We start from the raw sequence: 24,163 nt of genomic DNA, 5'->3' as shown, positions 1-24,163 counted from the left end.
CCTTGGGTATTACATGGGGAAAATCCGTAAAGCTGCCTCTGCGAGCTTACATTGCTCCAATATTTCCGCTAGCTTCTCTTGGAGCCCCAATCATTTTCAGTCGGGTGTCAGCATCCATTCAGCTCACTCCCCGCCGCGGCAGAGACCATGTCGTTCGTCCTTTACGAACCCCTCCTAGGCTTATTGTTGTACAAAGTGCCCAGCTAGAATCGCTCGATAAACTCGGTGAGTATCAGCCTGCACATGATTGGTTCTGTTTCGGAAAGCGCAAGGAACCAAGACGCCATGGATGGCTGAGCCCCTGTGTGCTTATTCCGCTTCTTTGATTTGAACCTACAAACAGACATATCTTATGCCCTCTCCCGCCACGATGACGATGTTTCAGGCGGCAGACTGTGGTCAGCCGTCCTATTCGAGAGTTCTGATCGTGATTTAGCGTGCCCTAGTTTTTCAACTTGCAGCCTGGTTCGTATATCGAACCGCGATGAGCTTTTGAGAATTTCGTGTGGCGTATTGTAAGGAGATTCTCCGCCTCTGTCACCACAACGGATATATAACCTCCGTTCTGCCGTCACGAATTCGACGGTTTTATCTGTAACAAACAATTACCACAACTCTCTAGTCGAAAAGATCTCATCAACATGTCTTCAGATGGAACCCGAGGCCCTGTTCTTGTCCATGGCGTCAGGCCGGACGACCCAGGTTTGCAAACACCTAATATTCACTTCGTTTCTCGCCGCTGACTTGTCAAAGCCAACCCACCTGTGCGTATGGAGGTGCGTGACATGATCAAGGACCACCCCGATCAGTGGAACTTGTTTCTTCTGGGAATGGAAAGATTCCAGAACTCAGTCGACGAGACAATGCCACTTTCGTGGTTCGAGATTGCTGGTTAGTGAGGTCTAGACAACACCTAGAATGCATTCTGACAGTAGCAGGCATCCACGGACTCCCATACAAGAAATGGCCAGACAGGAGTTGGAACGACAAGATGGTCCGAGTCGACAACGAATTCGGCGGGTTCTGTACCCACAGCTCAATCTTGTTTCTTGCTTGGCACCGTCCGTATCTCGCCCTGTTCGAGGTCAGTCTCAACCTGTCCCTTCCGTTACAAGTATTAACAGGGTCTAGGCCGAGCTCTACAAGCACGTGAACGCTGTTGCCAACGAGTTCGAGGAGAGTGAGCGGAAGGCCGACTACGTCAAGGCCGCCAAGGACTTCAGGATGCCCTACTGGGACTGGGCTCGCCCTGACCTCGGCGTCTTTCCCACCCAGGCGACCTCCCAAGCTCGAGTCCAAGTCAAGCGTCCTCATGGCAAGCAGCGCGATTCCCTTCTCAACCCAAACCCTCTGGCAGCGTACAAGTTCGGTGAGACATCGAAAGGTGACCGGGATATCAACACGGTGAATATCTCTTCGGACAGTGCAGCGCATATCACTTATCTGACTACAATCACTAGTTTCCGAGAATCGGTGCCACTGTTCGCCACCCGGGTCAGCCCAACAACAACGAGCTCATGGAGCAACTGACCAGCTTCTTTGTCGGAACAGCCCAGTCGTCTCGAGGCAAGAACTTGACGGAACGCGTCGTCTTCATCCTCCAGTCCTACCGCGACTTTGGGGCCGCCTCGCACAACAGGTTCAACCCACCGGAGGAGCCGGGACAGCCCGACTTCTCCGAATGGGGTAGCATTGAGGACATCCACAACGCCATACACAACTACACCGGTGGCGGGGGCCACATGAGCGACCCGGCAATCGCCGCGTTCGACCCTATCTTCTGGCTCCATCACACCAACATCGACCGTCTGTTCGCCATCTGGCAAGCTTGCCACGACGACCCCAGCGACCCATCTACCTATGTCACCGACCAGACCGCGGGCACCGGCCCGGTCGGGGGCAACTTCATCGTCAAAGCCGGCGGACCCGAGACGATCAACACCCCTCTGGCCCCCTTTGCGCAGTCCGCCACCGGGAGCAACCAGGAGTTCTGGACATCCGAGGGCGTGAGGTACACGACCGCGTTCGGGTACGTCTACCCGGAAACGCAGAAGTCAAAGTTCCCCAACAGGGAGGCCGTCCTCAACGAGCTCGACCGCCTGTACGGGAGGAACGCGTCGCTGGCCAACATCCTGAGGGGCGGCGACGAGGACTTCCAAGCCGCTTCCGAGGAGCTGCGTTCCCGCGCAAAGGCTCACCTGAAGGCCGAGAAACCGTCATCCGACGCTGCCGCCGTTGCGCCGCTAGCGGACCAAGCCGCGCAGAAGCCGTTGCCCGACGATGACGGGTCGGCCGACATCGAGCTCCCGGAGGGCCGCGACCTGAAAAGCCTGGCCGGGCCCGACAACAAGTACCTCGAGTGGCTCGTCGACATCAAGGCCGAGAAGGCCGAGCTGGGCGGCAACTACGTCGTCCACGTCTTCTTGGGCGACCCCGACGACGAGACCCCTCTCCTCTACGTCACGAACCACTCGCACGTGGGCGCCTTTGCGACCTTTGGCCAGAACGAGGGCACGGCTTGCCGCAACTGCCAGGAGGGACGCGCGGCGGGCCAGAAGATCACCGGCCAGATCCCGCTCACCATCGCCCTGGCGGAGCGATACGTCGCCGGCTTGGTCGAGAGCCTGGCGCCCGAGCACGTCATCCCCTACCTGCAGAAGAACCTGCACTGGCGCTTGGCGTTGTACAACGGCGAGCCGCAGCCGCGCAGCCGGCTGGACAACTTGCTCGTCAGTGTCGTCAGCAACGAGGTGACGGTCCCGGACAGCCCGACAGGCCTCCCGCAGTACGCCGACGAGGTGGTTCCTCATCCCGAGGCCACTACCAAGCGCAACGGAGGCGGCCGCGGAGATGGTACAGGATACGACGGCACGAACTTCTAGTTGGCCCACAGTAGTCTTTCGTAATGCGAACCGGGTTTCGCTATGAAGTGCGGGCTTTATGGCGATTCAGATATTTATAGCAGCCGTCAAAGGTTGTTACGTTTGGTTTCGATTTGAATGCGAGTTTCAACTTGATTTGCCAACTCTATACTCATATTAACAGACACCATGTGTCTATCTCTCCAACTAGCCTAGGTAGAAGATACAAGAAGAAAATCTAGTGACTATGAAAGGTAATCAGATCCAAATATGAGTCCTGAACAACATGTAACCTATACAAGGCGATGTGCTCCCCAGGTCCCCGATTCTGAGCTTTCCCAAGGTCATTAGTGAGCGAAGATCTCGATCAACGCTCCTTTTGCTTTGATATCAAAGGACAGATACATCACAAGAACCAAACAATTCATTCAAGCACCTCGCTGTTCCATTATCCTTGAGCAGGAATACCCGATACCTGTATCTTAAAGCCATTACACTAGGTTGAGAACTCGACATAGCCTCACGATCCCCAGCATACTTTCCGTCCTTACCTCATACAAGCTTGATATCTTGACAGCGGGTTCCAAATGGAGCCGCCTGGTCCACAGAGACGGCGCAAAATACATGTCGGTTCCCGCCAGAGAGACTTGGGGAGGGGACTTAGACTCTAGTAACAGGAGGTACCCCCAAGTAGTCCAACCACATAGAGAATAACACACAACATGGTGAGGAACTTGACCAGAAATGCTACTTGGCCAACGACCAGATCACACCAATGGCACAGTGACCGGGTCATCAACCAGCCCTGCCCTCTTCGTCGAAACGACGCAGAACGATGAACCCCCTCTCACATGTGCCCGTCCGCTACCCAAGTCCTTCCATACGCCAGGGCCGCGCAATGCCCGATGAAGTGTGGCAGCTCCGAGTGGGCCCATCGGCCCGCCTAGTCGGCTACGCCCATGCATGATGCAAGACAAGACGTCAACGCCGATGGCTCACCTTCGCACGCTCCGATCGAACAACCTTTCACCATCTGCCGAGACTGAGGGGGAAGGCCATTGGCGAGACCGTCTGCAGTGCGAATACGACGATCGCGACGGTATGCCAAGACAATGGCGGGAGCGAATTTCAGCACACAATGCGAAGATGCCAGTACAACGCAGGTCTCCCACGAGCAAACTGGAAACATGTTGAATATGCCCCGTCATACGATGGCTTGTTTGCTGATGCTGGCTCAATTCCTCAGACGGGTCGTTGAACGTGCCAGCACGGCATCGTCCCGACTGGCCAAGATGACATTACGACGGCCGGATACCTACGCACGTGGGGGATCTGAGTACAGCGTTGCAGCGTTCGAGATCCGCTATTGGAAGGGGGGCACAATCTCTGTTCCGATCGAGATGCCCTCTTCGACGTTTCTACTCCCCAAGAACCACACCTGGCACACGACCGTGGATCAGCATCCTTGCGGCCCGGCCGTCATGCGTAGGGAAAGAAGAAAACCTTACAGACACACCGCGCCAGGAGAAAAAAAGAGCAAAGCATGGCATAACAAAAAAATACTGAAAAAACAAAACAAAACTTTCAAGATGATGCAGCATCATCCGGGTGCACTGGACCCAGCTCTCCAGGGTTCAGGGATCTCTAAAGCCCCGATGAGCCGGTTCCTGGGACTTTCTCGAGTTCAATATAAGGCGACGAGTGAGGGTTTCCAGACGAGACCACATGGAAGATCTTTGGTCTCTCTTTGGACAGTAGCCCCCGGCGAGGGTCAATGCAGCCCTGCGCGGCCGCCTGGGAAGATCATCTCAGATTTCGGAACCGAAGGAAGTGATGAGCTAGGGGGTATCCACAGCTGCCGGGGGGGGGGGGGACGCATGTGGCCGTGTAACTGGGATGGAAGGTTTCACGGCAGAAAAGAAAAGAAAAAGAAAAAGAAAAAGCAAGATGAAGAACACAACTTGTACGGCGCGGGCGTTGCTTTGAGTGGAAGAGGTAAAAAGAAAGGGGTGGGAAAAGCTCCTGTGCGGTTGCAGAAGCCGGGTCGTGCTCCCCGGGTTTCAGAGCGACCGCTAGGCACATTGAGATTCAGGAACACGGTAGCAAAAGGTGAAAGCTGCTGCGCCACACCAACAGTCTGGGGAAGGCGACAGGGTTTCCGGCAGAGCCTCAGGGAGTGGCTATTAGAAAGGTGATTGGGACGATGTGTCAAGGTGCCCGCACTCACGAGCGATGGCTCCCTCACGTGTGCGAGTGATAGGGCAGCCCAGGAGGTGGTTCGGATGGCACGGACTGGCCAAACCCTTGCTGAACAGCAAATGAGACAGATACCCCTAAGATGCAGTGGTTCATCAGTAGAATAGGTACACTACATGCAAAGAGGACCCAAGACAACTTTGGAGCAGGTGAGGCCTCTTGATGTTATCACGCCCTGGAGTGCTGAGCAGGTCACGTAACACGCCGAAAGCACGCAACATTGCGTACGACACGACAAGCACCCGCCGATTATCTGCATAGTAGAGTTCAGACAGACAACAATTCGGTTGGAGGAGCCTGGGGGGGGGGTAAAGGTTGGGCTACCGTGAGGCATTCTGGCAAGCACGTTGTTGATTGATTGGCGGCGATAGGCCGACATGGGTTCATTCGGGTATGGGAAATTGAGAACTGAGCTTGGCGCAAGCTTATTACTCCAGAATTCCACAGTTGAGAAAACAGGGCCCCACGGCGATCTGCAAAGAGCAGCATCTGGGTAAACATTCTGAGACGTGTCAGGAAAGGGAGTTGCGTCTGGCTTAGACCGTGAATAGACGCACCGTCCCGTCTAGACTGCCTTTGGCGGGAAAGCTATTCCGTCGACCGAATAAGACAAGGTGTGTTGCATTCGCCGGGGCCGGCGAGGCTAACCTCGCTGATTTGATCTGTAGCCGACAAAGATAGTGGAAGAGGTCAAGAGGATGTCAATGGTCCGATGGGACCGTTTGCGGCCTTGTTTCCAGGCCTGTCTTACGCCGTCCAGTGACCGGTTTGTGACAATTCACCGATGTAATGTTGTGGAACAAACGCGCCCAGTCGTCCACTGTATCGGGTTGGACCAGCAATAGTGGTGACGACACCTGCATGGTTGATGAGATGGCAACGTGTCCATGAGTCGGACACTATGGCGCTGGCCACTGTCGCTCTAATCATGACGATTGGCGGTGTTGGGTTCAGAGATATGCCACAACCGCGCATGGATCCAGACGACGTGCTGGCCAGTGCAACACACCCACCCGAGCGGAATTTCCGGCTATTCGCTCTACGCGGATGACGGATGGAACCATCTTCAGTGCCATGTCAGAAACAACCGGATAAACAAGCGACGAAGAGCGCGAGCAGCCCTGCAACGCTAGCCAGTGGCCGAAGGAGTGGCCCGCCCCGACGAGGTGCGGCACCCTGGGAGCGTCAAAAGGGGGGGCCCGACGGTAGAGGACGCCGCCGGTAAGTCAACGCTATTTCTGACCCTGGCTAGGTACTACTGATGATGATGGGCGTATGTGAGAGACGGAGGGTTCGGCCATTGAGACGACAAATCGACTTCTTTCAGCTGGCGGACGATTGGTTTCGCGTCGTCTGATACATGAAATTCCAGCCGAAGAGACACTGGAAACCGTCGGCTTTCGGATGGGCCTGTAAGAAGTCGAGGAAGGACAACGTGCTCTCGACAAGAGTTTCGGGATCAACGGCCTGGCGCTTGGTCGCGTCGTCGTCGTCGCCGTCGGTCAATGTGAGAGGCGGTGTCGGTGTACGGTGTGTGCTTTCTGGTCTGAGATGCTGTTAGGCCGGGGAACGGGTCCGAAACTCTATGCTATGGATGTGCATACCCATCGATGCAATGACGCTGCCTACATCATGGCGGGAACCGAGTTGACTGTAGTATTCGGTACAGTACCGGATAGGTAGTGTAGTCATGCAAGCCCTTAGTGCACGGATACCGGCAGTCGGTCGGCTTGGGGCCAAGCTAAGTAGCGATGCTCGGAATGGTCAATTAGCTAATGACCGTTCTCGTGACTAGAAGACATGAGGCCCAGTGGCGGGCTGCGAAGAGGTTGAGAGACGCTGGTGGAGGATTTACAAGGTACCATAGGCCGGCAGGCAAGATGCAAGCAAGAGGCCATGGTCAGCCAGTTGGCGTCCCTAATGGCTGGAAGGACCAAAGGTCTGGGGCCCCGAGGGCCCCTTGCGAGTCGAGTCGGGACAGCTTCTGACCGGGGTTTGGCATTCGGCCCCAAGACAATCTAGGCAAGGGTTCTGGGGGCTAGCAGAGCTCTGCCATAGTCTTGGTGCTGGTGCCGGTGAGGGCGGCCCAGGACTCGATGGGCGCCGGATGACGGACTGGGGCGATTGGGAGGCTCCGGGAGCCAGGCTAGCAATCCCGTGGACGGCATCACACACCGTACAAGCGGGGTTTGGACGAAAGTGCTGTTAGATCAATACCGGCACCCACTGTGGTTGGGCAGGGGACGCCCGCAGGCGTGGGAACGAGAACGACGGGGAGGGATGGCCTTGTTTCGATTTGCGCAATGCCAAACCGATGGGAGCTGAGGTGAGGGTGTGTCTGCCGCGACGCGACGCGATGCAATGTAATGCAATGCGATGTAGTGCAGTAATTACGGTTCAGGATGAATGAAGGGGCGCGCTGGCATGTGTGTATATGTTTGCCCGGCTGGCTGGTTAGTTGAGTCGGTCAGTCAGTCAGTCAGTCGCTTGGTGTACTTTCCCTATCTACTCACATTGCACTTCCTACTTGCTGAGCAGCTTGATAATGGCGGGCAACGTTGGCGAGAAGTCGTGTACTCGATGTCGATGAAGGAACGCGTGATTTTGGGTTGGAGTCGGGAATCCGTTTTGGCCGGTGTTGGTGTTGGAGGCGGTGCAGTCGTCAGATTGTTGAGTAACGCCCGCTGCAACGCCCAAAAAAGAAGGGATGGAATGGAATGCGGTAGTAGTGTTGGTGGTTCCTTCCCACGATTGTTTCTGCCCCCAGGGGCAGGTGCCACTACTTTCTACACGTGGGAGTGCCCAAGTCACTCGCCATACATTTAAGAGGAATAGGTACATGGCGCGTATCTGTCGCTCCATCGTTATCCGTGGTACATGGTCTGCCGCCCATTGACTCCCCAATCGCATGTACCTCTTCCCTTGTGCCCCAAGCATCCATCCCTGCGCGCTACGTCCACCCCTCCCTCTACTGATAGCAGCTTCAGTGAGGGAGAGAGGGAGATTGGGAAAGAAGCCCAACTCTTCTTTCCTTCTCTCTAGACTCGCGCTTGTGATAATGACGGTGACACCGATCGATAAGCAACGGTTGACGCCTACAGGCATCTTGGACCCGAAATCTATCGTGCAGATACATCTCACTCACTACCTACCTAGGTGGCTAGGTACCTACCTACCTACCTTATGTAAGGCAGCCAAGGTAGATTCGACCGGCCAAGACTTGCCCCTCATTCGCGTCTCAGTCAGGGAGATTCGGATGCTCTTGTCATCATGTCATCTCCTTCCATTGTTTGTAGATTCGGGCATCTTTTGAGATGGAGAGACACAGGCTGCCCAATAACTCTGACAGTAAACGCACGTACGTGTACGTCCGTCCATTTACAGCACAGGCCACCCGAAGAAGCCCACAAGGTGCCCTTGGTGCCCACACAAAGTCCACGCTGCCCACCGCTCGCAGACGGAGTTCGCGACGCATGGAAGCGCATCGCATCGCATTGGCTGCTTCCCTCGCGCCTGTTCCTTTTCTTCTTCTGTTTGTATTGCATTCCTTCTTTCACGTGGTAGGCATTGTAGTGCAAGTGTTGATAGGTACGATCGGTAATGTGTAGGCGTTGGGAGTCATCACCGACTGCATGGCTTCCCCCGTGGTTCCGACAAATCAGTCAAGAAAAGAAAATAAATAAATAAAATAAAACCGGGTTGCATTTTCCGCCTCCCACGCCCTCCCAGCACACACCTCCCACAAACACTTGAACCGAGCCTAACCTAAGCTCAGGCACCATACGAATACAGCCCGGATGTCCCTCCCTCCCTCTCCCTCCCTCTCTCTCTCAGTCTCTCTCTCTTTCTCCCGCCCTCTTTCTCCACCCCTCCGCCTCCGGTCCCGGTCCCAGTCCTCCCTCCTTTAGTGTATCCGTAGATTAGGTAGTAGAGGTACCTGCCAAGGGTTAGTGTACAGAGTACAGCACGATACAGGGCTCTGCTCCAATCCCACACCGCCCGCCCACTTTCTCTCTTTCCTCCCCACGCATGTGTGCGTCGTCGTGACGTTCCTTTTCCTCCCCCCCGATTCTCGTTCCTTAGCAAATCTCCCATCCACACACATTTGCGCACACTTCACAGACGCAACCCACGTCTACGCCGCTCGACATCCCTACGATCCTGCCCCCCCCCCCCCCCCCCCCCCCCCCCTTTCCGCCCCAAACAACCGGCGACAAATCCTCCAAACCGTCCTGAGTCTCGCCAGATGTTTCCCTCATGTCCAGCTCGCCCCGTAACGCCCGAAATGCCGCACCCGCGACCCTGGTGAGCCCCGCGCATTCGTCGTCGACGTTGTCGTCCTCGCCCGTTCTCACTACCACTCCTACCACCACCACCACCACCACCACCACAATCATCACCACCACTGCTTTCGCCCCCGTCTCCAGCTCCGCGCCCTGTGGGAGTCACTTCTCATCCGACCCAGCTCCTGCTCCCATCGCTGGTGCTGACGCTCCCGTCCCAGATCCTGGAGCTGGATCGGACGCTGCCGTTGCCGCTGCCGCTGCCGCTGCCGCTGCCGCTGCCCAGCCAGAGCATCAGCAGCGACTACCTCTGCCCTCATCCCTTCCGCCCTCTCTTCGAGACACCCCCCTGGCCCAAGCTGCAGATCTACCCCCTGCCACGGCCGCTGCCACCCAGCACCAGCAGGATACCTCGAGCCATGTCGACCCGAATATTAAAAAGCCACGAGGCCCTGCCGCCCTCCCGAGGCAGTCCGGTCCGTCTCTGCTAACCCAAGCACTCGCCTCAGCTCGCGGCATTCCTTCGAGATCAAACTCCCACCAAGATCAACCACTTCAACCGCATGCTCAGCCCTCGTCCTCGTCCTCGTCATCGTCATCGTCCTCTTCGCGCCCCCTGTCCTCTGCCACCTCCGACAATCTTCCCAACAACCCCTCTGCCGCTGCTGGCCTGGACCCTCTCGCCCGAGATACTCGCAATGCCCTCTTTCTTCCTGGCCATGGCGCCTCAGTAACCCCTCGAAGCGCCCCCCAGTCCGCCTCCATACCACCACTTGAACCCACCGACTCGACCGACGCTAACAACCCCCCCGACGCCGACATGGAGATCATGCAATCCCCCACCTACGATATCTCCAGCTTCCAGGGTATCAGAGCTATGCTGCTGGACCACAGGGACTTTCTCAAGGGTACGCGGTCGCGGGGCAGGGGCTCGTCGTTGGAGCGCGTCGACCCAGAGTCGAGAGTAACAGGACGCCTGCGCAACACGCGCGCCCACTCGCATTCCACAAGTCCTGAAGATTCCTTCACCCCCCCCGTCCGCTCCTTGGACCAGAAGGTCCACAAGGACGTTGCCGTGCAAGAAGGACGACCCAAGAAGCTCGAGCAGCGCTTCTCCGTTGGGCCCGAAAAGATATGGTCAATCGGCTCAAGCGAGGCCATTGATGGCCAGGAGGATGGCCAGGTTGAGAAGTCGGTTCACGAGGCCATGATCGGCGCCGAACCAAACGCTCGCAGCCGCAAGGCTAGCTACAGCCTCCGCTTTTTCCGCGAGGGATTGCCCAAGGAGGAAAAGACACCTGGCCGCAGAAAGGACACGCGCCCCAAGGAGAAACCCCCCCCGAGCCACGAACCTCAGGAGCCTTTATCCCTCGACGTAGCTGTCGAGGACTTCGCCAAGGTTGCCAGTTCGCAGCCATCTCCCGGGTTTCTCGACAAGAAGGACTGCTTGCCAAAACAGCTGGAAAGAGTAAAGACCTTTCCTCTCCAGTCACCCCAGTCTGGCGAAACCCCCATTCTCACCGAATCGCCCACTCAGGATTATTTTGGTCTAAGAAAGGTCAATGGCGACATTTTCCACAAGGCGGACACCGAGGGCGCCAGACAAGCTGGAACTCAGGCCGATTTCAAGCTAGGGGACTCCGAGGGCGACGTTTCGCCTCCTGCCGTCCAAGTGACTCAGGCGGATGACTCTCGACGCCCGTCCACATGCAGCAGCGAACATGGTGAAAGCCACGAGGAGGGCGACGAGTCGAGCGAGGAAAAGATTTCCTCGGCAGTATTCGTACCGCATCCCGGCTTGGAAGAGGCCGCTGAGCGCGAGCGGGACGTGGCGAAGCCAAGACAGACGGCGGGATCCCGCATCAGCTCCAGAGCCGAGGACTTTCACCCTTGGCTGGTCAAAGCCGACGAACCCGAGCCCGAGCCTGAGGATGAGGAGGCCTCTCCCGATCGTCCCCCCGACACCCCCTCGCAAAAAGCTAAGCCAAAGCGACTCCCCGAAGAGCCGAATGTTACTCTTCGTGAGGTCCAGCCCGGCACCATTGACAATCTTGCCATTGAAGAGGAGCCGGAGCCGCCGGGGACACAACAGGTCCCCACCCATCTTGACGAGCATACCCATCATCACCAAGCTGAGGAAAAACAGCCTCTCGAGGCGATTGAGCTCATTCCCTACAAACATCAGGTCGGCGGCCATACCACACTGTGGCGCTTTTCCAAGAGGGCCGTGTGCAAACAGCTTAACAACAGGGAGAACGAGTTTTATGAGAAGGTGGAGCAGGATCATCCGGACTTGCTGCCGTTCCTCCCTCGGTACATTGGCGTGTTGAACGTCACGTTTCACAAGCAACCTAGGCGCAAGTCGACCCATAAGCGTGAGGATGCCCCTGTGCTGGAGCGCAGGAAGACCGGGGACAGCGGGATAACGGTCTCGGCGTCACCTTCAAAGTCCAATGCTGCCAATGGCAATTCAAACGGCGCATCCCAAGCCAATACAGACCCCCGCAGAATTATCAGCCAGTCACTGTCAAATGCACCGGAGCCCATACCGACCGTGACGTTCGATGATAACTGGCACATTCTGCCAAGGAATCTACTTCAGCCCACGCCGCCCCCTACTGCCGCCTTGCCGGCCCGCGGCCGGAGCACTTCGTCGTCAGGTCTGCCTGATTACCCCGAGCAGGGCAAGTTTCCATCCCCCTCAAGGCCCAGCTTGGACGAGAGACACGCCAACAGCTGGGGTGCGACGACTGTCAACAAGCGGCTGCGCAACGAGGTGTTCAACGACGTCTTCTTGAAGCAGCCGATCCCGATTCATAAGCACCGTCGACCTCACCAGAAGTCGATGGCTTTCCGGAAGCAGCCGACCCTGCGGCCGGCCAGCTCTGTTCCCGACCTGGTGCGCAGGCAAGACGTGTCTGTCCAAGAAGGTCACGCGCCTCAGCGTTCCAGCCCGCTCCGACCAAGCAGCGCCTCGCCGCCGCCGACGGAAAGCATCCCAATGGACCGTCCTGACCGTCCTAGCCATGCAGAAGCAACAGAAACCGAGGACAGCGACGTCAAGGATATGACTGGCACTAGTGCACCGGAGCCGGAGACGCTGGCGGACAAGATCATCGCGCAGAAGAAGAAGCGGCGCTACTCTGGGACAGGGCTCCGACGGAAGCCACGAACAGTCACGGAGTCTAGAGGGCATCTCAAGTACTGGGAGGAGGCGGATGACGCTGGCTATAGAGGCGAGGACGAAGGCGGGCAATCTCTTGGCGCGTCGCAAGTGAGCTCGCCCATGATCGAAGCACCGAATGCGAATGGTGCGGGCTCTCGTGAAGGAGCCGCGACGGAACTGAGTCTTCCTGACTCTGCTACAGCTGCACTTGACACGGAAGCCTCGAACGAGGCTGAAGATCATTCCACACATGCGTCGATGGTGCCGTCCGAGATGCCCAGTCCCACTCCAGAGTTCCACAAAATTCCACGTCCCGTGAATCCCAAGGAAGCACAGACACAGCGGGACTCCCGTGTGGAGTACTTTCTTTTGCTGGAGGACCTCACAGCAGGCATGAAGCGACCATGCATCATGGACCTGAAGATGGGCACCAGACAGTACGGCGTCGAGGCGACGCCCAAGAAGCAAAAGTCGCAGCAGGGCAAGTGCGCCAGGACTACGTCGCGTGAACTTGGCGTGCGGGTGTGTGGACTACAGGTCTGGGACGTCAAGAGCCAGTGCTACGTCTTCAAAGACAAGTACTTTGGGCGCGACCTCAAGGCTGGCCAAGAATTCCAGGACGCCCTGACGCGATTCCTCTACGACGGCGTCGACTACTCGAGCATCCTGCGGCACATACCAACCATCCTGCAGAAACTAGACCACCTCGAGTCGATTGTCAAGAAGCTGGACGGCTACCGCTTCTACGCCGCCAGCCTCCTCATGTTTTATGACGGTGACATGACGACCGAGGGTAACGAATACGATACAGTCGTTGACGATTCTACGACTGACTTTGCAACTGACACGGAAGAAACGTCCGCGTTGCGCGAAAGGAAAAGGCAAAGCAAGAAGCGCGGCATTGACTTCAAGATTGCCGATTTTGCAAACAGCCTTACCAAGGGTGACCTGGCCGAGGGGAAGCCATGTCCGCCTCAACACCCTAATGAGCCGGACCGTGGCTTCCTCCGAGGCCTTCGAACGTTGAGGAAGTATTTCCTAAAAATCCAGAAAGATACCCGGGCGGCCATGGGCCTGGACTGCCATGGACGCAGTAACAGAACGGATGTTGACGATATCGACATTGATCACATCTCGGACGACGAGGGGCTCGTCAGCGAATGAATGATTGGAGGCCGTGTCTCTTTTTTCATGTTGATAATTTGAGATTGTAATTCTGGATTGGGGAGGGAAATAGCTGGCTGGCTTGGAGAAACGGAACGGCGGAGTCACGGACGTCATTTGGCAACATACCCGGCATGAGTCTGGCGTCGCAACACAAGATTACAAGGAAACTGAGATGTTTTGTATTTCACTTTTCTTCTCTGACGAGGCTTGGGCGGAGAGGTAGCTTCGCCAGTAGGTATGGGCAGTGTCTTGCGTGAGCTCCGATGTTGTTGCCCAACACACATGGACGGGATAGCTAAGTTTGGCCACGCGATGAACGGGTGCAGCAGATTGGACTGAAGGAATGCGTGGCACAGGCACAGGGGACTCGGGTTGGTGATCAAGGCGTTGGTTTTGGTTAGATGTTAGACAAAAAGAGTGAGTTTGTTCTAGATTTAGCTTGCCGTGGATCTTCTGTTTCAGCAGTGCAGTCTCGGCACGGAACGACGGAACCCAACTGAGAGCTAAACCACGTTTCCAAGGCTGTCCAACTTGGGTCTGCATCCATAAACCAGGTATACAAGGATACTCCAACACAGTCGGGTAGACAGATTATAAGCATAATGCCCAATACTCAACGCCGCAATGGAAGGTTTCCAGATAGAAACACGGTATACTATAAGCATAATGCCCGATGCCCAACACCACAATGAAATGTTTCTACAAATAGACGGAAACACAGGGAATCAGATGTTTCGACGGTGCCGAATCCCGGTCGCTCGCGTCGATCCGGTGCGGGTTACATAATCGGCACCCTAGCACATCAATGACACGCGTACCACATGCTCAAGAGGTACATACATACATACATACATACACCCTGGCCCTCGTAACGAACCACTTACCAAAGCTCTCACATGCGCTGCTCCAGTTCATCTCCACCGCACCCGCCCACAATAACGCAACAACACCGGCTTAACGACCGTATCACATCGCGACTCGCCCATTCCAGTGGACACCCCCAACGACCACAATGGGCTCGGTCCTCTCCGCCATCCGCTCCGCGTCCAAGACCGTCGGGGCGGTGGTCAAGCTCCTCTTCGACCTGAACAAGCAATATCAGGCCCTGCTGGTGCGGGTCAACGCGGCACCGGGCCTGCCACATGAGAAACCCTCGAGCCCGTACTGGCTCGACGACCCGCCCTTCCCGGAGCTCAAGGACATGCGGTCCGAGATGCTGCCGCGGGAGGCCGACGTCGTCATCGTCGGCAGCGGCATCACCGGCGTGGCCGTCGCGAGGAGCTTGTTTGCCGCCGTACGGGGCGGCGGCGACAACGGTGACGGCCCGAAGGTCGTGGTGCTCGAAGCGCGGTCACTTTGCGCGGGCGCTACGGGACGCAACGGGGGCCACCTGAAGGGGAGCCCGCATGAGCTGTTCCCGCGGCTGGCGCGGCACTTTGGCAAGGAGGGGGCGGCACGGCTGACGCGGTTCATGCTGCGGACCGCCGAGGCCGTGCTCGAGGTCGGTCAGGCGGAGGGGAAGGAGGTGGCGGAATGCAGGGCGGTCGAGACGGTCGACTTCTTCCTCGACGACGCGGGGTTCGAGGACGTGAAGAAGCAGTGCGAGGAGCTGCGCCGGTGGGTGCCCGAGTTCGAGATCGAGGTGCTGGGGCGAGAGGAGACGCTGGCGAGGTTCGGGTGCGACAAGGGCCACGTCCGCGGGAGCCTGGTGTACGCCGCCGGTGCGCTCTGGCCGTACCGCCTCGTCACGGCGGTGTGGCGGGAGCTGCTGGACGCGCACCCCGGGCGGCTGAGCCTGGAGACGGGCACGGCCGTGGAGGCGGTCGCGCTGGACGCCGTCGGGGGCGACAAGGGCAGGCCGTACGTCGTGAGGACGTCGAGGGGGGTGATCCGGGCGCGCCACGTGGTCCACGCGACGAACGCGCACGCCGGGCAGCTCCTGACGGGGTTGCGGGGTAAACTGGCGGGCTTGAAGGGCCACATGACGGCACAGCGGCCCATGCCGTTGGATCCCGCGCACGAGGGTCCCGGAGACGGCGGCAGCGGCGGGTTCCGATGGAAGGACGGGAGCGCGCCAGGGAGCAGGTCGTGGAGCGTGCTGTACGGCAAGGGCTCGTTCGACTACGTCACGCAGCGGCCGAACGGGGACGTGATGCTGGGCGGCGGGTTCGAGCGGAGCGCGAGCGAGGGCGTGGACATGATTGGCGTGTGGGACGACTCGGGGACGGACGGGCTGACGATCGCGCACGTGTCGGGCGTGATGAATGCCGTGTTCGGGGCGGGGTGGAACGGGGACGTGATCCGGTCCTGGAGCGGGATCCTGGGGTTCACGGGGGACTTGGCGCCCTTTGTCGGGCGGGTCCCGGGCAGCCTGACCGGGGCGAAGGCGACGCTCAACTCGTCGCTGGGGGCGTTGGGCGCGGGCGGGATGAGGAGGGCGAAGACGCAAAAGGTTTTCGAGCATCTGGACGTGAAGGAGAGCGACGAGGCCGCGTGGAAGGGGGCCGGGGCCGGGGAGTGGGTCAGCGCCGGGTACAACGGCGACGGGATGGTCTGGGCGTGGCTCTGCGGCACGGCGCTCGGCGTCATGGTCGCGGGCAAAGAGCACGTCGCGCTGGAGAAGGGGGACGGGTTTCCCGGGGGCCGGCTGGCCGAATGGTTCCCCGCGGAGCTGCTGATCACGGAGGCGCGTGTCAAGAAGGCGGACCTGACCAACCTGGTGGACGAGATCATGTAATTGCCGAAAAGACGGGGGGGACGGTGCCGTTGGGGGGGGGGGGGTTCATTTGGGCCCGTTTTGAGGCGGGTTGAAATATGCCTGGGCGTATTTCCCGGTTGGTAATAAGACCAGAAGAATCTAAAGACAAGAAAAAAAAGAGGAAAAAGAAAAGAAGAAGAAAACCGGACCGGAAAGGGTTGGGATGCGCGGTTGGGCAGGGAGTCTGTTTGATCAGTTAATGAATCTCTTCGTGTGTGTTGCAGAATATTACATATTTATACTATCAAGAATGATCACGCCTGTTGTTTTCTTCCCAAGTTCATACCTATAGGACAAAAGAATCACGATATTTGGAACCTGATACGAGAAAAAAGGGTTCCTACATTCTCATTCGCCTGCATGCGCGGAACATACTCGTCATCAATCGCCTCAGGGGCGACGCCAATGACCGACCGACGCGAGCCGCTCCGGCAGCTATGTCCACGTAAAATAGTAGCTTCGCGAGCAGAATCGAGGCCCCAATCCCATGCCAGCTTACGCTCTTCGTGTGGGACCACCGGTGAGCATAGATGCTCGAGGATTTGAGGGGTTCTTAGTCGGTTTTTGGGACACGTAGCTCACCGCGTGCTCAATCGACAGCTGTTTGAGGCTAAGAAAAGCCTTGGGTAGAAAACGGGCTTGACCATGGGTTTTCATCTTGCAAAAAGGGGAGAGAAGAGGCGGTCTAAAGCAAGTGTGTAAGAAATTGCACAAGTATATGCGATCCAGAGCCACAATACTTGCCACGAAGTCCACTTTCCCCGTCTACTATCGTAGCCGTCACGCCTGCCCTTGTTACACGCTCTATCCTGATCACTTATAGCACTGCTACAGTACTAACCTTGACAGTAGTACCTGTGTATACTAGAAAGCCATACGTCGTCTAGGAAGCAGATATGTCATGTAGTTACCAGGCAATAATGTACTAACTCAGCTTGACTATAGATAGCAAGTGACTTACTCACTAGGTGTAGTAATTTCCTGACCGCAGTAGCTTATACTATATCCTTATAACCTAGCTTATTAGTCTCAAACTTTCAAAGCACGTAATATAAATGCTATCCATACTAAGACTAGTAACGCTATGTAAATCTAGAGCATATCTTAGAATGTACAGCTTAAGCGATAACATTAGAATATATGTTACTTTGCCAGACCGGTGTTCGGCCCGAAGTCTCGGGCCCGCCCCACCCGGCTCCGAACTAACACGCCGACAGATTTCCCGAATCAGGAAAGTGGGGGTCATGGATTGCCGAACCTGATACCGACATATTGGCTGGACCACCAAGGCTCTAGTGCATAATGAAACGATCCAACTGGCGTCAGTATTCGTTTGTTTGCGTGAAAATAGGGAGCATATCCGGCCCCTACGTAGAAAGCAGTAGAGTCAGATTGCTCTCCTCTCCCCGTTCACGTCCAGGAAAGACAAACGATCGTAATAGCCATTGCATAGGACCTACTACTGCATGCGAAGACGTGATCGAAATCTCTGTCCACAATGGAATAGCATTCAACATCATCATTCACCATGAACTTACAATATTGCACAGATTCCATAATAATCTAACGAGAAGCTCGCGGTTAGAGTCTGGATGACGAGACCAATCCCGCCAGTCACCCAGGCGCTCCAGAAGGACGTTGTTTAGACTGTTAATTGATCAAGTACGCCGGTTGATATTGATGTGTGCTTGTGCTTATGTGTCTGCTTAGTTTATTACACAAATTCTTTGCCCTTCACATTCCTCCACTCGATCCTTAGAGATGGCAGAATCGCCAAACAGGCCGCCGCGAGACCAAACTATAAGGAGCTCTGAAGTGGAAGCACATCAGACGGAACCGGAGAGCGCTGTTAGCGGCAGCATGAGCGACGCACACGACGGCAGAACCGCCGAGGAACTGGGCGAAGAACATGTGCGAGACGCCGGTTAAAAAATCCCTCTGGTTCAGCACCACCTGAGCAGCCAGACTCGCGAGCTGCATACCCTGCCCGATGCCGAGCCCGAGGATTTAGTAGCAGACCCGCGTGCGCGTCGGTTGTCAACGGCAAAGGCGAAGACGAGGCCACCGCCGACGGGCATGAAGACGGCGGGCGAGGAAAAGACTGGGGTGAACCAACCGACGCCGGTGATGATGCCGGGCACCATCAGATCAATGACGAGGCACATGACAAATAGGAGCGTGTTGATGCCGTACATGACGTCGTCGGTGCTCCTGGCGCACTGGAACCAGATCGACACGGCGATCAGGAACACGATGAGGACGCCGGGTACGTACATCGCTCTCCAATCCGATAAAGACAAAGACACAACATCGAGATGGTGTAGCCGGATGCCTCTCAAGGCGAGTGGTATGCTGATGCGGCACAGAAAGGGTCAGAGAGAGAGAGAAAGTGTGTGTGTGTGTGTGTGTGTGTCGTGAGAATTCGGTCGAGATGGCCAGCTCGGGACCGAAGTGACGCGGGGCAACAGCCACAAACTTCCGTAGCGGTCCCGCTCGGCACCGGGGACCCTTGTCCGTCTAAACCATTCGTTCACACTAATGAAGAAACGGGACCAACAGTGCAAAGAAGACAATAGTTTAGAAAGGTGGCGGATAGTCAGTTCCGGCCGGTATTCCGGTCTTCCGGCAAGGCTTGCCTTTTTGAGCTTGACCAGTATTATCCGGAACCCCCCTTTCCAACTTATGTACTTTTGCTTTTACAACAACCCGGCGCCGACGTTCTTCCTGTAGGGCCAACTTGGGCTTTCGAATACTTGACCGGCGAGACATGTGCATCAGTGTCTATAGATGGCTTTTTCGCCTTGGACTCTCTACTGTTCCTGACACCTTCATCTCTCAGCATTACTGCAGGCCGCGACACTCCTTGACCGCGGCAGCTGATCTCGAGCCGTCCAGCTGCCGTCTCCACCCCCTCTAAAATCCTGTAGTTCATTCGCAGTTGGTTTCGGATTCGCTTCCAATGATCGAGGTGAAAATAACCAGAGGGCGTTCTTGCGTCCCGTGTCAACACCGGAAGATCCAGTGCAATGGTCAAATGCCATGCGCTTATTGCAGCCGGACTAGCACAGACTGCGTTCGGCCACTCCCGCGAGCTGCCCAGACAGCGAATTCCCGCAACGGCTGTGTAGTCCAAAATCGGCCCGCGGCACCGGAAACGGCGCCCGCTCCTAGCAGTGGGAGGTTCGTTCTGAGCGGCGACCAGCGCCGCTACGTAAAAGAGTGAGCAAGCAACGAAACAATGAGGTTGAAAGGACGATACGAGAGACTGATATTGATGTCTTCGTCAGAAACAAGTTATGGGCGAGTCTTGGCAACGAGGTAAATGGAACCCTGGGACTGCCTGTAACCCGTGATGGGCACCATTCATGTAGTCATGGAGTCTGGTAAGACCAGCCAACTAATCGTCTCTTCTTTTCGAACAGAAAGAACGAAAAGAACCCAAACCTCTACAGTATGGGAGTCCCATACAGTCGAGAACTGAACTGCCTTCGAGCAACATCAATCTCATCTTCGGTCGACAGAGGGTCGACTCGTTATCGATGTTGTACCCATCAGCGGTTCAGTCGTTTCAGCTATGGCAAGTCTTCACGAGCAACGTCCACCCCTTGACAAAGGTCCTCCACGGGCCGTCTGTCCAGGAAGAACTCCTGAAGTCGCTCGCCGAGCCCTCCTTAGTTGACAGTCCCACCGAGGCACTGATCTTCTCCATCTACCTCATCGCCGTCGTCTCACTGACGGACGATGAGTGCCAAAACCTGCTCGGCGAGACGAGAGCGAAGCATCTGGCTCGGTACTGTCACGCCACCGAAGCGGCGCTGAGCAGGGTCGACTTTCTCAGATCAACAGACTTGAAAGTACTGCAGGCCTTCACTCTGTATCTGGTAAGCGATGAAACGACGCATTCTCCCCTGATACCCCCGCTGACACTTTTGGCAGCTCTCCCTCCGCCATCTTTGTGATCAGGACATCCTGTGGCTTCTCACGGGGCTGGCAACCCGCATGGGCCAGAGGATGGGCCTGCACCGCGAAAGCTCACTAAGAGATCTCCCGCCCTTTGAGGCCGAGCTGCGGCGTCGCGTCTGGTGGCAGATAGTCATCCTGGACGGCCAGGCGGCCCAGCTGACGGGTGCCGCACTGGGACCCGACAACCGACTCTACGGTGACGCGAACCCGCCAGTCGGCATCAACGACGGGGACCTCGTTCCCTCTATGAGTTCGCTGCCCCGCTCATCATCCGTACCCACGGAGATGGTCTTCTGTTCCGTTCGATTCGAGATCGGCGTCTGGATGATCAGGCAAGAGGGCCTGCCCGACCAGGCGACGACGCCCGAGGACAAAATAAAGCTCCTGCGCTCCATTGATGAGCTCGAAGGCCGCCTCGAGGAGCGCTATCTACGCCACATCAACACCGATATCCCGCTGAACCTCTTGACCACACACCTCGCCCGCTCCGCAGTGTGCCAATTGAGGCTATCTGTCTACCACCCTATCCGCTATCCCGAGGCGGCCTCGGGCCTGAGTCCGGAACAGCTCGACCTACTCCTGGAGAACAGCCTGGAAGTGGTGCGGTACGACATCGAGGCTCACGCCGCTGCGTCACTTCAGCGTTACGCCTGGCACGTTTTTAACTTCTTCCCCTTCGAGACATTCGTCCTGCTCGTCGGAACGCTGTCCCGGCGGCCGGAGAGCCCGGTCGCTGATGCTGCCTGGTCTGTCATCGGCCAGGTTTATGAGAACCATCCGCGCTTCGCTTCGGACACTGACCTCCCACTACATCGGGCCATCGGCAGTCTCACGCTCAAGGCCTGGGGCCGGCACGTCTCGGGCACAAGGGCCGACGGTCTGGAACCGTCCTTTGAGCCGCCGTTCATAAGGGAACTCCTTCGCCGGCGGGCCGCACTGGGCCGCGGTTCCCAGTCCGTGGAACAGGACTCGATGGCCATGGACAGCACCGGCCATACGATGCCGCAAGGTTTGAAAAGGATAAGTGACTTGCCGGAATATGATGGCTGTGATCTCGGAGCCTCACAACCCAGGTTGTTACTGCAAGGAGATGACTCGACCGTGGGCGCGGCCGGCGACGACATCTCCAGCATTATCAATGACATGGATATGGATTGGAGCTTCTGGAAGGGGCTGCTGGATGGCAACACACAAGCTGCACGAGATGCACCGGAAACCTACTTTTTCTCTTCCTTCATGAGCAGACCGTGATGCTCGTTGTACAGTGATTGCGGAGGCAAATACGAGGGACAGTGAGTGTGACGACGATGTTAGTTTATATCAAGACAAGGGTCTTTTCGGTGGATTGTGAGCTTCGACGTGTATATGATTCCCCCCATGTAAATATCACAGGGTGACCAATCGCACATATATTCGTGGCCATTTGTGCTGCCTAAAGGCTGATCTTATTGATGACTACCCATCTCGATAACTCACTCTATCATCTAGTACTTCCCTAGTTGAGTGCGAATGAGCTGCGGAGCAGGTATTTGATCATCACCGCTTAAGCTTCAGAAGTGTCGATGTTTGCAGTGAATTTATTTGGACCCCAACTGCCCATCACGCCAGTTATTTCTTTCTCTACGAGCCACACATGGAGAGATCAAGTTTCTGTATCGTCATAGCAACGGTCCTGTTCAAGGCTGTTAGGCCGATGTTGTGTCCTCCGCATTTTAGTCAGCGTCCGTCTCAGGCTTTCGAGCATAGGTAACTTGTCTGCGGTGCTTTAGTCACTAAGTCCCCGTACATGGCGGAGAAGAGAAAAGGGTAACTTACACGTTCCAGTAGGCATGAATGTTCTTGTTTTTCAGGTCATTCCGCGCGCCGGCGCAGAGCACCATAACCTCCTCCTTCGTCCACCCCAGGGCGCGCGTAAATAGCGCAAGAGATAGCGCCTCAAAGCCCATGTCGAGGTTGACGTTGTGCCACTTGCCAATCTCCTTGAGATTGGCGTCCTTGGGCCACGAGTTTAGCGGCCAGATGTACTTCTTGACGGTAATGTCGACAAAGCCAGCGTCCGCCATGGCCTCGGTGTACTTGGCAGGGCTCTCGATGGAGCGGCCGATCTTGTTGCCAGCCTCGACCATAAGCTCCTGCCACTGGCGCAGGGGCGAACCCTCGGCGAGGGTGCCGTCGTCGCACCCCAGCGGCAGCACGAAGCCCCCGGCCTCGAACCAGCCACCGGGCCCCAAAGCCCTGAGGTATTTCATGTCAGCAATACGCCCCCCGATAACGGTGTTACCGGTTCCTCTTACTTGTAGGCCTTCCGGATGACCGCTGCCGGGTCTGCGAAGGAGCCCTCCATTGTTCGGCAGAAGATGTAGTCGAAAGGCTTCGCCCACGTCCACTCCTTTTCCAAGTCGTCGATTTCGAAGACACAGTTGGGAGGAGTCCTGTAAGCCCACTGTCGTTAGTAGTGTTTCTCAATTTGATTGGTTTTCCTCTTACCATTCGGCCTGGGTCGGGCTCAAGTCAACGCCGATAACCTGCCAACAGATCAGCCGGGGGGCGTTCTTCTCGCTACTCGATTAAAATCAAACCTCGGCAGAAGGGTTTGCATCCGCTATGGTGACCATGTTAGCAATATAAATCAGGATTGCGGCCGTGTCCTCGGATAAGCACAGAAGATGGAGGATTTTCGTACCGTAATCAATAGCCCATACTCCGGTGCCCGTCCCCATATCCAAGACGCGCTTTGCCGTCTTATGGGCTGGGGCGACAGCGAGCTCACCGTCGAGGGTGAGATACCAGAGCTCATGCTGAAAATCTGCAGTGGTTGTCAAAGTCAGAGTCCGCGACGCAAAGCAGGAGTTGAATACTCCATTCTTTCAACCGGGACGACTGAAATACATACCGAGTCGATCATTCTCACGCTGTTCCCCACTGTCAGATCTCGCCGTCGATGGCTACAAAAGGGGACTGGCATGGAAAGACTTACCTCGTCGTTTGGATAGTTATACTCTTCCGGCAATTAGCACATTGTATAAGGACAGATCGGGGGATTCTGGTTGCGTACTTCCAGCACTCATCGAGTGATAAGTACGGCCATTTTCGGCTCGATGTTCTCGAATGCTGGCCGTCAAAGACGCCACAGAAGATTCTTCATACTGCTGGAAGGTAGTATAAATGTCAATTATGGGGCTCGCTACTAGCATATATCACTTCGTGGCAGGAGAGGGTCCAAAAGACTAACAGTGCCATCATCCTCGAAGTCGTCGGCCTCGGCCGCCTGGATTCAAACCGTTAGTCGCGAGACGCCGGGACTAGAAACCCAAATCTGAATCTCACGATATGTGTCTCCTGCATATTTTAAGTGGAGTGGCTGTGCCTGGCGTTCTATGTTCCGCGTATGCGTGTGATCGGTGGATAAGATGTGGTCAGTTTGAGTTGACGGGGGGATACCCAACTATATGGGACATGGAACCATCGAGGCCCACGCATTTTAGACACAGCGCTACGTATCCCACCGATATCCAGGGATAGTTCCCCACCTCTACCAGTTAATAACCGCATCCCTCTTTGGTTGGTGAAGGAAGACGTATTCAAAGCCGGAGAAACGTCTTGATACGAGTACGTGCCGAGCTCCGCGTACCATACATAGGGACAGGATTCATTATTGGCCCACTATTCGTCGCCCAAAAGACCTCTGGACCAGGATTGGGTCAGACGA

General features: G+C 56.4%; 8 protein-coding genes across 8 annotated transcripts; 6 read left to right on the top strand and 2 right to left on the bottom strand.

Moving 5' to 3' along the window:
- Positions 1-641: 641 nt before the first annotated feature.
- LY79DRAFT_667261 (uncharacterized protein) lies at positions 642-2,882 on the top strand (the record flags this gene model as incomplete). The annotated part of the gene is made up of 5 exons (XM_060563347.1): positions 642-702; positions 754-891; positions 939-1,084; positions 1,132-1,404; positions 1,461-2,882. 5 exons carry the CDS (start codon positions 642-644, stop codon positions 2,880-2,882), a joined length of 2,040 nt encoding a protein of 679 aa, XP_060417560.1.
- A 4,815-nt stretch (positions 2,883-7,697) lies between these two features.
- On the top strand, positions 7,698-8,796 carry LY79DRAFT_577248 (uncharacterized protein; the record flags this gene model as incomplete). The annotated part of the gene is made up of 4 exons (XM_060559865.1): positions 7,698-7,791; positions 8,282-8,316; positions 8,414-8,705; positions 8,726-8,796. The coding sequence occupies 4 exons, from the start codon at positions 7,698-7,700 to the stop codon at positions 8,794-8,796; spliced, it is 492 nt and encodes a 163-aa protein (XP_060417559.1).
- A 578-nt stretch (positions 8,797-9,374) lies between these two features.
- Positions 9,375-13,730, top strand: LY79DRAFT_587938 (inositol polyphosphate kinase; the record flags this gene model as incomplete). Its single annotated transcript, XM_060560843.1, is given in 14 exon segments — positions 9,375-9,561; positions 9,583-9,600; positions 9,622-9,821; positions 9,843-9,876; positions 9,898-10,130; positions 10,155-10,315; positions 10,328-10,410; positions 10,420-10,517; positions 10,533-10,537; positions 10,553-10,595; positions 10,605-10,775; positions 10,788-10,868; positions 10,890-11,072; positions 11,082-13,730. Coding segments are annotated over 14 exon segments (4,146 nt in total).
- Positions 13,731-14,565: 835 nt separating this feature from the next.
- Positions 14,566-16,504, top strand: LY79DRAFT_543945 (FAD dependent oxidoreductase). The gene has a single exon (XM_060557095.1). The coding sequence runs from the start codon at positions 14,746-14,748 to the stop codon at positions 16,468-16,470; it is 1,725 nt and encodes a 574-aa protein (XP_060417557.1). The 5' UTR covers positions 14,566-14,745; the 3' UTR covers positions 16,471-16,504.
- Positions 16,505-18,063: 1,559 nt separating this feature from the next.
- On the bottom strand, positions 18,064-18,897 carry LY79DRAFT_543944 (uncharacterized protein). Its single transcript, XM_060557094.1, has one exon. The coding sequence runs from the start codon at positions 18,765-18,767 to the stop codon at positions 18,435-18,437; it is 333 nt and encodes a 110-aa protein (XP_060417556.1). The 5' UTR covers positions 18,768-18,897; the 3' UTR covers positions 18,064-18,434.
- Positions 18,898-19,358: 461 nt separating this feature from the next.
- Positions 19,359-19,924, top strand: LY79DRAFT_51522 (uncharacterized protein). The gene is made up of 2 exons (XM_060554691.1): positions 19,359-19,809; positions 19,914-19,924. Exon 1 carries the CDS (start codon positions 19,451-19,453, stop codon positions 19,712-19,714), a length of 264 nt encoding a protein of 87 aa, XP_060417555.1. The 5' UTR covers positions 19,359-19,450; the 3' UTR covers positions 19,715-19,809; positions 19,914-19,924.
- Positions 19,925-20,030: 106 nt separating this feature from the next.
- LY79DRAFT_667256 (fungal-specific transcription factor domain-containing protein) lies at positions 20,031-21,705 on the top strand (the record flags this gene model as incomplete). Its single annotated transcript, XM_060563346.1, has 2 exons — positions 20,031-20,372; positions 20,428-21,705. The coding sequence occupies 2 exons, from the start codon at positions 20,031-20,033 to the stop codon at positions 21,703-21,705; spliced, it is 1,620 nt and encodes a 539-aa protein (XP_060417554.1).
- A 157-nt stretch (positions 21,706-21,862) lies between these two features.
- On the bottom strand, positions 21,863-23,939 carry LY79DRAFT_543936 (methyltransferase domain-containing protein). The gene is made up of 11 exons (XM_060557093.1): positions 23,782-23,939; positions 23,687-23,722; positions 23,510-23,603; positions 23,432-23,454; positions 23,348-23,366; positions 23,138-23,260; positions 23,034-23,056; positions 22,942-22,979; positions 22,749-22,886; positions 22,270-22,689; positions 21,863-22,209 (listed from the first exon to the last, which is right to left on the bottom strand). Exons 1-11 carry the CDS (start codon positions 23,797-23,799, stop codon positions 22,167-22,169), a joined length of 975 nt encoding a protein of 324 aa, XP_060417553.1. The 5' UTR covers positions 23,800-23,939; the 3' UTR covers positions 21,863-22,166.
- Positions 23,940-24,163: the final 224 nt, after the last annotated feature.

This window comes from Colletotrichum navitas (assembly GCF_030913465.1).
Source record: "Colletotrichum navitas strain CBS 125086 chromosome Unknown LY79scaffold_11, whole genome shotgun sequence".
NCBI lineage: Eukaryota > Fungi > Ascomycota > Sordariomycetes > Glomerellales > Glomerellaceae > Colletotrichum > Colletotrichum navitas.
This window is presented reverse-complemented; position numbering and strand designations above follow the sequence as displayed.